The 16,662-nt window shown below is 41.2% G+C and overlaps 1 protein-coding gene across 1 annotated transcript in view; it reads left to right on the plus strand.

Moving 5' to 3' along the window:
• Positions 1-7,332, plus strand: part of LOC104616815 (neuron navigator 2-like) — a gene marked incomplete at both ends in the record, with an annotated part of 12,670 nt that extends 5,338 nt beyond the window's left edge. The window contains 2 exons of the mRNA XM_010281954.1: positions 2,073-2,340; positions 7,175-7,332. Of these exons, the coding sequence (XP_010280256.1) occupies positions 2,073-2,340; positions 7,175-7,332 (426 nt within the window). The remainder of the gene's footprint in view (positions 1-2,072; positions 2,341-7,174) is intronic.
• Between the last annotated feature and the right edge of the window lie 9,330 nt (positions 7,333-16,662).

The raw sequence follows: 16,662 nt of genomic DNA on the forward strand, positions 1-16,662 counted from the left end.
AGACTGCTTCTTTTGACTCTCATTAAAGGTGTTTTTCTTTTGATTGTTATTTTTTTAGTTACCTTAGAAAAATGTCGAAAGCAGGTTTCCCCTCTGATAAATACAGCAGGAGACACACGCGGCTATAGAGAGTAACAGGTTTTCGGTGGGTTATTGTTGCAATCGCCTTTCACTTCACGTTGAAATGAAGCCCTTGTTCCCAACTGTGTGTGGCTTTGCTAAGTTTAAACATGCAGACCCCGGTAATTTCTTTTCTCTTCTGGCCCGTATTTGTGCAGTTAAGCTTCCCAGTGCCGCTGGCTCTGTTTAGTTATGCTTGTGATTAAGTGCTACGTTCCTTACCATTCCCCTGCGCGATTTGAGTTCTTTACTGAAGATAAGGAGATCTTTTTTACTGTGCTTTTCTGTCTGTTGTACTTTATTGTCTGCTTCCCTCCCTGCGTGTCCTCCCTGGCTAAACACGGGACGATGAGAGAAGGAACCTGCCCGGTGCTGGCGGGGGGAGAAGACTGGGTTTGAGGCGTGGGAGCAGGGGTGGACTGGGCAGAGGGAAACAGGCAGGACTCGCTGGGACCCCGGCGTCCAGGGAGAGACTAAAATTGGCTAAGAAAACAAAGACAGAAAGCGGCTGCTCAAGGGCCCTGGGATTTATAACCATTTAAACAAGGGCAACAGGGGCAGTGGTGGGAAGGAGCGCTGGTGGAGGGGTCAGGCTGCAGGGAGGGAAGAACGGGCGAGGAAATTAAGTCAAGAAGTAGGAGAGCAAAGGAGTATCCTGGGTCTGGGTGATGGTCGGGTAAGGCCCAGGAGTCGCTGAGGAGATGTGCGTGGGCCAAAAAAAATTGAGGAAGGAAGTACATTAGGCTAGTAGCTAGGAAGAGAAGGTGGATTGAGGTGCGGGTAGGCAAGGAGACCAAAGCTGGAAGCTGCTATAGAAAGGGGAGCAAAATCTTAAAGCCGTGAGCCTGAGATTTGCTGGGTGAAGGGCTTGGGGTTAAGAACAGAAGCTTGTTATGCAGCACAGGTGAGCAATGTGGGCAGAAATGGGGCTGGGAGAGCGAATAAAGGATAGAGCAGGGCCCATTACAAAGTCAAAGCAACCTTTCAGCCAGAATCGGGGTCAGAAATTAAAATCCTGATTCTTACCTTTGTGCTTGGCCGCTGCCTTGCCACGCATCCTTTTCTTGCGCTCTTGCACCAACCTGTGTAGAGGGACTTAAAAGCATAGGGCAACAGTAAGTTTTATTAGTTCGAGTGGTCCATATAGTGCACGCAAAAGTTCAGCTGTTCGATGTAGCTTTTTTAATTCACTTCTTAAATTTAGGAAATTAAACATGCTAAATAATTAAGTCATGGCACGTTATTAAGGCTGTCTCAAGACTGAATTAGTGCTCTTGCATATTAATTATATTACAGCTGTTAACTGCGTGTTCTGGTATTTGTGTTTGGTTTTGCATTTTCACATTTGAACGCACAGAATAACAGGGTGACTTTTAGGAATCAAAATGTTTATTCATTCACTGTCAAGCTGTCTTTAGGTACCTTGGGTATCCCTTCTTTATCAGCTTGTGAGAGCATCAAACGGCTGGTTATCTGTTTTAAAAAAGCTATTTCACCCAATAATCATATTGTCTAGTGCAAAACTTGCATCAGATTTTCTTAGTGGAAACAATTAGTCTGATATTCCAGAAATGATATAATACTGTGTGATAATGGAGTAGTTTCTTCTCCTCATGCAGCTTTAGGACTGGGAAATCGCTTACAGCGGGCTGCTGTTAATACACTGGTTGTTGTGGGGTTTCTGTTTTCCCTTTTTTGCTTTAGTTTAAAGGAACGATCTTTTTAAGCCCACTGGCATTAACATACAGACTATAGCAGAAATGGAAGACATCGTGCAGTCACCGCAGGGGAGAAGTTAGGTAGTTATTTGGAGCCGGTGCTCCCCGGCCATCGCTGTAATGCCGATGAGGTGTGCAGAAAGCCTGTCACATCCCACCGGCGCTTCGTTGCGACGGCGTGCCGAGAAACCGTAACCGGTGGCTGACAAGTGACTTCTGAACGTTGCCTTACAGAAATCAGGAATGGGAATCTAAAGGCCATCTTGGGCCTTTTCTTCAGTTTATCTCGATACAAGCAACAGCAACAGCAGCCACAGAAACAGCAACCACACCACCATCCGTCCCAGCAGCCTCCCCCAGCATCCCAGCAAGCAGGGCCTCCATCCCAGTGCCAGGTCGGGGTTCCGCAGCAGCAGGTGCCGGCTTCGCTTCAGACTCCGTGCCAACAGCCCCCGCAAGCTGCGCAGCACCAGCTCAAAGCACAACCAGAAATGCAGTCAAGGTGGGGAAATTTCCTTTTAGTTGGGTTTTTTTCCGTTGTTTATTTCTTTTTTTCTTCTTGTCGAAGGTCTTCAAAAGGCGAAGAGATTTCTTTCTTTAGTTCTACTCTAGAATGAAGAGCGTGTTGGAAATGAAGTGCTGGGTAGCAGTTGACTTCACACCTTTGGAAATCAAAACAGATGTGCTTAAATATGTTCTCAGTGCTGGAAATACGCAGTTCGATGGGTGTAAAATACCTTCTAGACCAAGTAACCAATGCATTTTATAAGGACGTGTTTTCTCAGTGTTCCTTTTGCTTCTTTTCTACTTGCAAAGCATGTGTGTCATTGCCATTACAGGATATATATTTTTGGGCATGTGAAAACCGACTTCAGTTCTCAGTTTACAAGAATTTCAGTCTTAAGAAGTGGAAGGCTCTGACAGCGGTAAAAGCAATAGAGCTCATCGTGGCTGGTGACAGTCAAAATCAAATCTCGGCTTACTGGTCAAAAATAATAAGCTGCTGGTTTACGCAAGAAATAATTTTCACAGTTGGTGTTTGGCACTCCTAGATCAGAATACGGATAAGCAGAAGGGCTCTTTGTCCCTTGAGTGCCGTTAGTCCTGTGGGTGCTCTTTCCAGGTTAGCATAAAAGTCGTTTATGAACGCAGGACCACGGTGAATGCATGTACAGCCTTCCGCTTGTCTGAGCCTTCCACTGCAAGAGGGTGCGGGTTTCAGTGGGAATAAGTGGGCAAGATTCAAGGCTGAACCGTATTTGCACAATTAGTAAAGTGTGAAGGCTTGGATTTTTTTAATCTCAAATTAAGTTGAAGCTTATTTGTGTTACAATAACACATATTAAAGTGAACACCAGCCTAAGTGCTGCTTTGAGGGATATAAAGAGTTTAAATGAGGCTTTACAAGTGAGACTACTCAGAGCGTATTTGGTTTTTACTTATGTCTTCATGAATCATGCTCATCTTGCGTGGAAACAACGTTTCTGTATAATTGAGAAATACGGTGTTGCTACAGCGTGTATAAACTCGTACAGGAAATAATTACTGTAAAACAAAGACTCACTTGAACATATTTCTCTGACTTTTCTGTCAAAAAAATGCAGAGATGCTTGGGACCATTTGAATATTGCTTTGATATTTTCAGTCCATTGTGTCGATTGTGCTGGGTTTCAAATGATTTAAAAATACCTAACCTGAAGGTAGGTATTAAATGTCACGTTTTCTTAGTGTATACTAAAGTGAAATTGCTCAGATTCTGCAGAAAAATACATACAGTTAAAGATTGAGAAAGAAAAGAATAATAAGGTTGGGGTTTGCATGCCGAACTGCATGTTCGTTATTCTATAAAAATTAATTCGTTTACGATTTTAGGAGTTTTGACGTACAGTTATACTTAGGCAAGAAGCTTTTTTTTCCTGTGAAATTCATAAAAACTCTTTTCTCCCTGAAACTAGTTACTAAGTTCAGTGGCTTAAAACAAACAAACAGGTTTCTTTGTTCAATGTTATCTTCCGCTTTTTCTTTCCTGTCATACAGTGCATCTCCCAGGGACTCATCTCAAAGCAAAATCATCCGATTCACTCTTGGTCAGAAAAAGTCTTCTAGGTTAGCATTTCTTCATCTTCTGCAAAGCATGAATAATCCTTTTGCGATATTTCTGGATGCATGTTTAGGGTTCCCGTTCCTCCTTGTTTGTAACCAGGCTTTTTACAAACAGCCAAAATACGGAAGTTAGGTGAATTTTAATTTTTTTTTTCTTTTTTTCAAGGTGTGGAATGTGTTTTGTCCCGCAAGAAAATAATCTGGTTTTCTTGTCCTTTTGAGCTTTTGCTTTTGAGAACAAAACATGGTTCTGGGAGTTCTCTCCCCGCTGTGCACATCTGTATTAGTTGTATTTAGATCTGCGTTATTGAAACTAGCATCAGGCTATAGTGTCTTAGCTAGTAAGGAGAGCATCACGTGCGCGACGCGAGCCCGCGCAGCACCCTGCGGGTCTGTCTCATCAGAGCTCCCGCGCTCCCCGTGCTCTGAAGCTGAGCACGTCTAATCTTCCTGGAAATTGTTAATAGGTATTTCAGTCAAATTTTTTTCCCGAATCCCAGCATGACTTGCATGCCAGCTCGTATGACCATCTCATCTCAGAGATTGTAAGGGTTGCTGTGTTATTCAAGTGGTTATTAATCATGTTTACTTTTACTACTATTATATATCCAAATGTTTTACTAGGAATTTTTATATTGTTATACATTGGTAAACTATACTATAGCGTTTTTGCTAAGCTTCTGAACTGTTACTTATGATTTTTATTCAGCTTGGCAAGTTTGTATAGGTTGTTAGTTCTACTGTATAATTTGGATTTTTTTCCCCTACCTGCTTTCTTTTATGACAACAGTGAAGGTCTGCAGTACAACCCATGTCAAAATGCCCCGTGTTCCCTTTTCATGTTCTCTCTTGGGCATAACTGTGGCTTGACAGTTCGTGTTTGCCCAGAAGAGGTGCTGAAGTGCAGTAATGGAGAGTCTTCTCTGAGCTCAGTGCCTTGTCTCTAACACAAGAAGCTGGGAACGTCTCCCTGAATCTGTTTTTTTCCCCTAGATTTCACAGGCACTGCTGTGAAATAGCTTGGCCTAATACCAAAAGCAGGGGCTTAAAATCAGTCAGTTAAACTACAGGGCAGGGAAAAAGAAAAATCTAAGAGAAATGATCTTCTTCAAGAGTGTTTTTAGCACGTATGTTTTTTATTCTCTGTATGTTTTTATTGGCGGTGACAATACCGACTTGAATCGAAAACTTGTCACTTCTTGAGTGATCACATGGTTTGAGTAGCTTTATTTACTTTAAAATGTGACAGCTTTGCAAATCTGCCTGGGCATGTGTGGGGAACCTTTTCTTACCCATCGGCACAAGAACATTATCCGTCCCCTCCTGCCAAGCCCTGCTAGAAAACTCCGCTCCCGGTCCTGGGGGCTCTAGTAACCTTCCTGCAGTGCTTGGCCCGTGCTGGCAATGTTTTATCACTGGGCAGGAACTTTCAGCTGAGGTATCTTGTGTGTCCTTCCTACCTGTAGGAAACCTAGCTTGTTCTCCTATTAAGCAAAACAAACTCTTAATGAACTTTCTTGTCTTGGTGACTTCAAAGACAGAGTTTGTCCCTGCTTTGCCTCCGCTTCTTCCCGTGTAGTCTCCTCTGCAGTGGATGAAGCATCTCTGGGGTGTTCCCATTTACACCTTGCCACAATGATGACTATGTGCAACCTTCTGGCACCCCCCAGGGTTGAAAAAGGCTGGATAAATTGAGGGGCTCGCCTAAAAGGCTTCAGCAAAGTCAACCTCAGAACCATGATGTGCTGTGCCAGATCTGTCGTGGTTTGAGTTTGTAAATTAATTTTCGGTTTTGTATTTGAATGATGCTTTTACACCTTATCCTCTGTTGAGCTTTGAAAGCATGTGCATGCAGCCGCTGACATTTTTGCTCTTTTCCTTCATGTTTCTTTTCATATTTCCTATTTCTTTGGGGGTCTTGGAGAAGCCAGTTTATTTAAGAAGCACTGCCAGACTCCTTCCTGGCTTCTCTTCCTTCCCGTAGGCATAACAGTGATTTGGTTGGTTGCATCCTGGGATGACAACGGGGACTTCTTTATTTTACCCTATTATTGGCACAAGTTTTTTAAGTAAATTAGATTTTTGTGTTTTATATAAAGAAGTTTCCAAGAGATTCTAACACACAGAAAATACAAAGATGGCAAAGAGTCGTCCCTCTCAGTGCTCCTGTAGGTGACATGAACTGGTTTTGTCTTTTAGCCTTTAATGGGATGTCCTTGCTCTTTACAACAGCTGTTGCGCTAACTCTTCAGTGCATTTTGAGCAGCTACCAAATCTTGCGATTTTTAGTATTTCATCTATTTGGAATGTGAGTATATGTGCTCTTTTGTGCCCAAAATACAGTACAAACATGGCAACATTACGTATAGACTTTGACTTCGAAGGGCTCGGACACACATATTGTTCTGAGATGTGATGCCTGTGGCTTTCCTAATTCTGACAGAAAAGTCTTCCCCCTCCCCTTTTGCCTGGAGAGCATGAAAGTAGTATCCCTCCCTATCTACTTACTCCAGACTCCTAACTATTTTTTTTTTTCTCAGTAAATAGCTAAATCTTGCAAATACTGGCCACGGCAAGGAAATGCTGGATGAGATTGACCCAGTTTACAGCAGAGGCTTATACCAGCTCACTGATAATGTAGTTGCCTTAAGAGAGGAACTTAAGCTTTGTGTGATTTTTTTTTTTTTTTTTAATAGGCTCAAATAGTTAAACCAAGTACAAGTTTTGCTGGGCTTGGCTGCTAGGCGTTGTGGCTTTCAGAGCAGAGACGTGATGTCCTTCTCTACGAGGGAAAAGGCAGCCATGTTCTGTCTCATTGTTATTTCCGAAATAAGGGTAGGCTCTTATGTGCCCAGCATGTAATATAAGTGTCCAGCAAGCTGGTTTAAGAACAGTAGCGTCTCACTTAGTCTTGACCTTGTAGCGGGGGTATTGCTCCACTGAATTTACTTGCAACTAGTTGTGATTCACGAGATTTATGGCGAGTGACCATTAATTTCAGTTCAGGGTGGGGGTTTTTTCTGATGTAAAGCAACTCAGCCTGTAGCTCATTTGCCATATATTTTTCATCTGGGATGATTTTTTGATTTGTTCTTATAAAAGAACCCAGACTCTTTCTGAGTATGTATTTATGGTACTGATCCTTTTCTTTTCAGCTTATGCATGGTATTCCATACTTTCTTTCCCACAGTATATATTTCATATATTTAATCATATTGTAATTCTTTCATCAGACTTCCAGGCCCCACCACGAGGGTGTCCACTGCAGGCAGTGAGGCCAAAGCTCGTGGTTCTATTAGTGCCAACAATCGACGCAGCCAGAGCTTTAACAATTACGACAAATCTAAGCCTGGGATTCCCCCTCCAACGCCAACAGGCAGCAATGACAAAGGTAAGCACCTGAGATTTTTGACATTTTTCTTAACAGTGGCTTCATTTGGGGGAAATTGAATTTTCCAGTAAGCTCCAGAAGTTGTAAAGACTATGTCAAAGCTGTATGTTGTAAACATGACATTTACAATCAAAAAATCAGCTGGCTTTTCTTGAAAAAGGCATAATCCTTCTTTACTGTAACGGAAGTTGGGAGTTACTGTCCTGAAGGTACTTCCAAAAACTAGCTTCAAGAAAAACTGGCACTGATGAAACATGTTTTTTCATTTTGCTTCAAGCACAGATAAGGGAGAGTGAATTAATCAAAGTGTAAGACATTTTGATAAGTAGTTTGACAGGAATGGAAAATGACCGCTAAAGATTTCTTCAAATTTTTTGTTATGGTAAATAGTACCATTTGCTTTTGTTTTCTCCACTGTTGTGGAAGATCCTTTAAGTTACAAAAGTACATGATTTAAATCTAATTTTAAGAATCGCATAGTGTAGGGTTTGAAGGCAGGAACATGTTACAGTTTTATAAATGTTGCAGTGAAATTCTGTCTGTGGCAGTGCATCAGAAATGCTAAGCACCCTGTTCTGTCTGAAGAGCTGCTCTTTTCAATGACTTTCACTGACTTCATGTCCGTTCACTAAGCCGGTGATCCGACCGCATTACTTAGCTTGAGCTTGTAGCTCTGAGCTCTATAACGCAGCATTTACCAGCCAAGTTTTGGGGGATGTGGCGGTGAGAACTGGGCAGATCACTCTAGTCTGATACAGTCAGATTGCTGGCGTGGGCTGGCAGCTAATTCTGTATCCTTAGCAAAGTCATTGCGCTTACGGAGGTGGGTCGGCATTGGATTTCAGTACGATCTGCGCGCAGTGACTTGGCAGACTTCAGGCTCAAGTCTCCTTGTTGTCCATGCATAACTTCTGTCAACAGCAATGAGGATTTTCCTTGAGGGAAAAATACTGGTCTGGTTCAACTTGCCTGTGGTTCTCATGCTTGTTTCTCTTCAGGAAATTGTGTTTTTCCTTCTCTAGAAACTGTTGTCCTATGTCTGCATGTCATTAGATTTTGGAACAGTACTCCCATCTAGCCATTACAGCCCAAAACCTCATCTTGTGATGATGGCAATAGAGGGTCCTCAGCATCCTCCAGGGGCAGTCTGAATCACCCTGATCAGAGCTTGCGGAAGAAGAAAATTACATTCACAGCTGAATAATGTAATTATTATAATTACATTATAATATATAAGCGTAATATGCTAATAAATTAGCAACATGCTACCTTGGTAAATCCCTGCTTACTATTTTAGAAGGTACACCGTGTAAACAGTAATGATTTAACCGTAACATCAGCATGTAATAGCCATCTCTCAATCTGAATTAGATCTGGCTTTCAGTTAAGAGGACAAGCTGACAAGTTACAGCAAGAGCGGTAGAACCTATGAAACCGTGTTTTCCTGTGTAATCCCTCCCCAGTCTCCCTCTGTCTTCTCCTCGCCAATACTCTCCCCTTTTGCTCATGTCCCCTAACTCCTGGACTGGGGAGACGCAGTGTGGGATGTGACTCATCCTGACGTGGGTGTTGGTTGGCTGGATGATCCTTACCGGCGTACGGATGGTGTGCTGTTAGGCTGCATTGAGGAGAGAACTTCAACTGTCCTGGCTTTTTCTCAGTTACCAAGATTACTAAATAAGGGAAAAAAGAAGAACAGAAAAAAAAAAGCTCTTCACACATACAGAGATAAAACAATAATGTATCAACTGAGTAACTTCAATATCAACTGCTTTTAGGCAGGCAGCTCTATGAACCCTCATTCCTCATTGTAACCCACCTCTTCAGAAAGATAAACTAGTTGCTGAAGAAGAAGGCAAGATCATCTGCTTCCTATGAATGTAACAAATGACTGAAAGCAAAAAGGTTGGTGTTTAGGTTGACAGCCTACATGAGCTGCATGAAATACTCAGAATTTTGTTCCGGTCAAAATTTCCAGTCATAACTTATGGTCTTAAAAAAAAAAAAAAAAAAAAAGAGGGTTTACGAGTGTTGAACTTGAACTTTACTTAAAAATATAATCATGACACAAAGTTGGTCTGCATCCATGAGAAACAAAAGCAGTGGGTCTGACAAATTTTTGGCTTATTTTAAGTTAGTTGTAACGTTGCCAGACAAAGTTTATTGTCGAAGTGCTAAGACAATTCAAGTTTTCTTACCCGTATCCTGTATTTTGCCTAAGGAAATGAGACTTACATGACCGTGTTGTGTGCCGGTCTTGGTGAGTTTTCATCTCTTTACCCAGTACTAGCTCCGTTGTGTGTTTTTGGAGAAGGAAATGGGAGAAAGAGAAATCTACCTGTTTTGGCAGGCTGTTTTGGCACGAGTGGTCACTTTGTGATAGAAGGTGGCCTTCAGTGTATTACATTTGAATAATTTCTTACAAAGTAGATTGTAATTTTTAGGTTTTGTTAATCTGTGGCCTTTCCCTCCAAATGTGAATTGTCTTGTTAGTCAGTCGTCTGTGTCTTGTGGCAATGAAAGTGCATTAATTGAAACAGAATACATCAGAAACGAAAAGGGCAGTAAATGGAGCATGGAGGAATAGCTAGAAACTGGAAGATAAATAACCTAGATTTTTTGAAAGATTCCATAATGATGAGACCACTGGTTTCCTAGAAATCGTGGGGAAGGGATTTACATAACATCAAAAGCAATTACACTGTTGCAAAGAAATACGAGATTCTTGGATGCGTGCACATGTTTGTTGTGAGATGTCTACTTACTTTTAGCGAAGGGGCACGCAGGAAGAGATGCAAGTCTCACTTCCTACGGCTTACATTGTGTCTTCAGTATTTTATTTTGCTTTCTCAGTCTTCGCGTGCTGTCTGACATCGGTTTCAAGATGTGGAGAAGGGAGAAGTTTTCTCTAGTAAGGATGACTTAGGCATCTAGTTCAGTCCTATAGACGCCTTCTTTGAGGTTAAGGCATGACAGGTTTAACTTGCCTTTTGGAGTTAGCCCCATGGCTTATGTGAGAAGTTCCCATCAAACTTACAGGAGTGTAATGAGTGCCCTCATTTCTCACATCATAAAATGGTAACACGGTATGGTATGCTTTTTTATTTATTGTCACAGTGATTAGCCATTTATAATTGCAGTGGCATTCTAGGCAGGGTATTTTAATGTGTGTAATTGCTGTTACAGGCTTTTTTTCCTCAAGAAAAATGCAATTAAAGTCTAATTGCATTTTGGGATTGTGGGGAAATAACGAGCCACTCAGGCTTGTGATCTTTGATGTCGTCATAATCCCTTCATACAATTGGAGCCTTTTAATTCAATTCTGAATTGTCAGTTATTTACTCCATGCATATGTAAGTATACCCTTGGTTTACTTTCTTGTCCTTTAGTATCCTTTAACACCACAAGCGTACTATAGCATGAAAAGCTTCAGCCACCTCCCAGCGTCACTACTGAACTCATCGAAATTATCAAAAACATTTCTAGGGAATGTAAAGAGGCAAATAAGCTTTGCGTTTCTGTGCCTGTCCGTGAGTTCTTAGTTATTAGTTATCTTGAGGCTCCACGTTACTGTGTCCTTCTAATTGTCTAATATGATCACCAAAGAAAACATAGCCAAAATTTCATTTGTGTGCGTGATTTAGAATGGGGAAATCTATTTTTTTGTCCATGGCAAGAAGGAGCAGAACTGTGTCCTAGGTAGTGTCAGGAATGAAACTTAAATATTGAAGGGCACAACTTCAGTAAAGACTTTGATACAGTAGGTTTTCTCCTGAATTTTTTCCAGTTTTGCTTCGCTACACAGAGAGTCTTTTGAGACATGCTTTGAAAGCAGTCTGCAGTTCTGAAAAATGGTGGGGTTTTTTGACCCTCATATATCCCCTGTCTTCACTGATCTTCAGGCACTCCCTTTTCATTTTGCAGTCTCAAAAATCTGGTAAAATTATATGGGAATATTCTGATTATTATTTCCTGATTTGTATCCACCGTCTATAAAATCCCTAAGCTTAGGAAGCTATAGGAAACATCAACTTAATATGCCATCTCCAGTATGTTTATGAAGTGATACAGTAATGTGACAGGTTTACATGCTTTCTTTTTAGTTTTTTCCTCTACTTTGTTCCTAGTTTTTCATTTACAATAATCCTACAGAGGGCAGTAGAAGACTGTGGGAAAAATGATACTTTTCCTTGGAACGAACGTTAGGTAAAATGTCAGCAGAAAAAAGCACTACCAGACTTTGACCATTTCCACATGAGATCAAAGGAAATGGCTATTATTCAGATTTATGAAGAAGGCAGTGCCAGTCATGTCAGGTTTCTCTTAAATAGGTAATACTAGAAAAAAGGAATAAAAGGCGTACAGATTCATGCACTCAAATGAAATAAATGACTTTTAAGAGCAGTGTTGTTGCGAACTGACTTGATACGAGCCTCATGAGAGGGTTCTGAAACCAGATCGTGCTGACTCAGCTGTAATCTTAGCTCTGCGTGTCTCCATTTCCAGGTATGGAAATACTATACGGGCAGGAGAGTAAGAAAAGCCTGTGCTCCTCTGGTTGATGCTCCTTTTCTTTTATTTCTTCCAAATTTGGGGTAATCCCTTTTAACTTGGAATTCCGTATAGATTTAGTCCCTGTCTTTTAGTATGTAAAAGGTAGTCACTGTATTCACACGGGTGCATGGTGACAGGACAAGAGGCAACGGGCACAAGTTTCTTTAGGGGAATTTCTGTCTGGCAATAGGAATAAAATTCTTTGCTATGAGAAGAATTAAACACTGGAGAATTTTATCCAGAGAAGTGGTGGAATCTCCCTTTCTGGAGATATTCAAGCTTGCCTTGACAGAGCCCCGGATAACCTCACCTAAGGCCCTGCTTTCAACTGAAGGATGGAAGCAATGATCTCCAGAGGTTTCTTCCTAAACTGTTCCGTGATTTCTGCAATTTAAATATAAGGTTAGCTGCGTAGAGTGTGAAAAGTACACTGGACATTGACTGAACAGTTATCAGTCATTTATTTAAGGGACTGGAGGGGGCGGGCAAAGTAAAATTGAAGTGTGCTTCAGGACTAGCAGTTCTAAAGAAGTTTCTTCATTTAAGAAAAATCTCTAATATTTTGTAAGTGTCCTACATGCCGGCCTTACTTAAGTGTTCCATGTTTTCCCTTCTTCTGTGTTGATGCTCAGTTCTAGTCTGTTGCTGTGCAAAGCCGTGTGTCTTGCGATGCGACGCAGTGATACTCCAACCAGGCTGCGTTGTCCCCATTATAGGCACGTTTGCCCTGCTGACACACCTAAAACTCTTCCAGTGCAGAGGGTGGCGTAGAGACAGAGGGAAGTACGGGGACGTGGGGATCCCAGCGAGACAGGGTCTCTCTGCCGTGACAGTTTTGCGTGAATCAGACCTGCGTGGAGCCAGCAGTAAGGGGCTAATATTACTTGAGTCCAGCTCTGAGCTTTGGCAGGTAAAAAATTACCACATTTTGACACCTTTAAATATTATTTCCTTTTAACACTTTTGTTAAATATAAACTAGTTAAATAGGAAGAGGTACTAAGGTATTTGAAGGGACGGTTCAGGAATTTCTTTCCTATAACTTTTAAACTTTGTGTTACCAAAATAGGACTGATTACCAGGTTAGAAGAATGTTAGCAAGGAAACGTAACCGCCACTCTTCTTGGTGTATGGTTACATATGCCAAATGTGTGCTAAAAATGTGTGCGCTTTATACGTAGGCAGTTATATTTATCGGTAATGGTTCAAGAGGGCAAGGCATGTCTTGTCATAGCTTTAGCAGGAACAGGTTCCTCAAAGTTAGATCTTTATAGCTGCAGTGAGATTTTCACAACTAGACATATGAGAATCCACATGGTACCGGTTCCTGGAGGCGCCCTGCTCAGAAGGCCACTGGGGGATTCTCTAGGGTGCTTGTACGTTCCTGTTGTCTGAATTAGCAGACATCCATTTAAAAGAAAAAAAAAGAAGAAAAAATGGTTGTCCAGAGTTTATTTACAAGGTAATCTTCTATTTTACTGATGTTCATGCAAACCATAGTTTTTTCATGTCAACTTTACTGTGAAATAAATATTTATTTACTTATTTAGAGTACGTGGGAATACACTCGTATGGCTTGGTTCTGTGTGGTACTGAGCTTGTCTTGAACTCAGCGTTGTTTAAGGTCACTTAAAAGTGGCAGATATGGATTGTGTCAAACCCCCAGATTTGACTTTAAAATGCTGCTTTAGAAATAGAGGGAAAACGCTCGTCCTTACAAGGAGCAAGGAGAGACATGTGGATAGTGAGGTCAAAACTTGGAGTTCTTTTGGGTAGTATCTTGAAGGCTAAAATTTTCAATAGTATTCAAATGGACTTTGGAAAAGAGACATGCTGATAAAACATAGAGAAGAGCACTGGATAATTAGAGGTTTGGAAGTACTCCTTTGCAGTTAGGTATATAAAAGATTAGTTTATGTTCTTTGTCTCAAAGAAAGGTTATCTACAAGATCGTTTTAGGGAGTGAGATTTATAATAGTAAGGATTCTTTATTATCTCCATAGATAGCATACAGGTATCCATTTGTTTGGAATTTGAAATTAGCCCAATTCAGACCACAAACTGGATACAAATTTTAAGAAGGAGGTTGATTAGCCATTGAAAGAGATTAAATTGGACATAATGAGTCAAAACTTAATATTTGCCCAGAGATGATGTTGAGGCAGAGGTTACAGTTTTGGCTTGGAAATTACTGAGTGAAATTCTTTGAGACGTATTATCTCTAAGATCAACTCAGATGATCCTAGTAGTTTTCTTGAATGAAAAATCTTTAATTTAAGTGTATGAAAATGGAGTACAAGCTGCACTTCTGTAGCTGCACTTAAAATCAGATGAAATATTTGATGTTCTGAATGACTGGATTTGGCTCCCAAACCAAGTACAGGATGGTCAAGTGATGTTGCACAGGAACCTTTGTGTTCTGCTTAACCTCATGCTGTTTTTCCACTCCAAATAAATTATTAATAATAAACAGAGACAAAACCCAGGGTTTTGCCTTTGTGCCAAATAATAGTGTAAGAATTTAGTAAAAAAAAAAAAGTGGTGAAAAAAGAGCATGGAGACTTGTAAAACATGATGGAAATTCCTATTGGAGAGTTAACATTTTAATTCTTTTTACCCATATATAGTAGCATTCAGCGTAGAAGCCTGGATGTGAGAGCAAAGGCTTTTTCTGGGTTATCCTGACAGCTACGGCAGGGGAGCTGAGACGTCAGGTTCAATTCCTGTGGCATTGAGCCAGCCTGACGCGGGGCTGGCAGAGGGTTATCGGGATGGCTGAACAGCCCGTCTCTTCCAAGCGGAAGCTATATATACACATGGCCAGCCTAGTCCAGTGCTCAGTGGTGCCTCGTCTCCCCTTTTTCCTGGCCAAAGAAGCAGCCATTCAGTTTGATATTTAATGGTTGATATGATAAGGTATCAAGTATTATATTTAAAGCAAACAAAAACGTTAGCTGTTTCTAGTCGGTGATGGTCAAGTTGTCAGCTACGGCGTGATTGTTTCAATGTTGGGCGTGTTAATAACCAACCTGGCCTGATGTGAACTCCTTTCAAAAGATTATTGTCCTCTGGGCAAAAAAAGGTTCACATAAACAAATTTTATTGTCCCCAGTTCATACCAGCTTGATTTGTATCTACAGCCCATAACCACTTTATAAAATCTTCATTCAACTGTAGGAGAAAATAGTAAGACTCCACTGTTGGTGAATCGATCTCTTTGAGCCCAAAATAGCGGTCGTACTCTGAGGTTTTGTCCACTTTAGTAATCAGGCAGGATTGTTTGGCTGAATAAGAAGAGTTAAAACAAAAGCAGGACCTCTAGATCTGGTCTTGCAGGTGGCTTACTGCACAGCCCGTGCTGGTCAACTTCTTGGGTTTTAAGCATTGAGGAAAGTTCTTTCATTGGCATCGTACTGAATAACTCCAGGTTTTGCGGTTCATCAGGGTCTTTGGCCAATTACTCTCATGTCCAGAAACTGTCTTGAAGTAACAACGGGGTGCTTTTCAGAGAGCCCAGCGGGGACTCCTCCTTCAAACCACTCTGAAAACCACTTGTGATGTCTTCCTGGTTTGTTTAAAAAGTTACTGTAATGTTGGTAGCTCAGAGAGGCTACCAACAATATAACGTATTATGTATATGTGTATATATAACAGTTGCTATAGTAAGTCTCAGCATTCAGAGTGACACCTTTTACTAATCAAAGACTGAACAGTCCTGAAGTAGTCAGGTGCGTGGTATCTTCTGGAAGAGAGAGTTCATACAAACCCAGAAAGTTAATTTGCAGCTGGGAGAACTCCCTCTTTTTACAGGGCTCCCTGTTGAGTCGGTCGCTGCAACGTCTGGTGGCACACAGGCGTGTTGCTAAACAAGACAGAAATGGGAAATTAAGCCTGGTATCTCGACCAGTGTCCCTCATAGGCAGTACGCTGCTGTGGCTTCCGACTGCGGACTCCCAAGTGCTTCAGTTGATGTGGAAAAGGCATTGACCTTTTTAGTACGAACTGCCAGATCATCGCTGAAACTGGTTTTAACTGTGCCAATGGACTAGCGCTGAGCCCGGCTCTGCGAGGCTGCTGAGAGGTGGTAAGGGAGAGCTGGAGTGAGGAGGGCTTTTGAAACCAGGAGCAGCAGGAAGTTCACTAGAGACTAGCAAAAATAAGCAGAGTTCCTGAAAAAAGAAAGGTTCCTCTCCTTATCGATGAACAGTGTATGGATGTCAGAAAGCTGGGAAGTGATTTTATAGACGGAAACAGTCGGCTCGTGCAACAGATAGCAGTAAGTTAAAGACTTTTTTTTTTTTTTTTGGCAGTTATAACTTTCTTCATGACTGAAAATGTTGTCCGTATAGATTTAGAAAAAATCTCCTTCGTTTAACTTTTAGGAGCAGTTGCTTTCGCTCCTGTTCTGTATCCATCTCATTTTTCGTTTTCTTCTTAGGTTTCTCTTTCTTTAGAAAATTGAATGAATCTAATGTTTACTTTTTAAGTGTTGACTTAAGACTGGGCAACAGCCACTAGATTAAAAGGACCGCAAAAGTGGAAAAGGTTTTACTTTTTCCAAGAGGCATAAGTCCACATAGTTTAAAACCAATTTACCCAGACTTTCAGATTTTCCCGAGCAAATAAATGTGGTTGGCTCAACAAAGTGAGAATATGATAATTTAACAAATGTCAAGCGTTCCTCCCTTTAAAAATGTACAACTGTGTCATCTAGGTCAGGTATGAGGCAAACAGCATATTCTGCTTAGTGTTTCGGATGCTGCCTCTGCTCATCTGT

This window comes from Phaethon lepturus, unplaced genomic scaffold (assembly GCF_000687285.1).
Source record: "Phaethon lepturus isolate BGI_N335 unplaced genomic scaffold, ASM68728v1 scaffold19712, whole genome shotgun sequence".
Lineage (NCBI taxonomy): Eukaryota > Metazoa > Chordata > Aves > Phaethontiformes > Phaethontidae > Phaethon > Phaethon lepturus.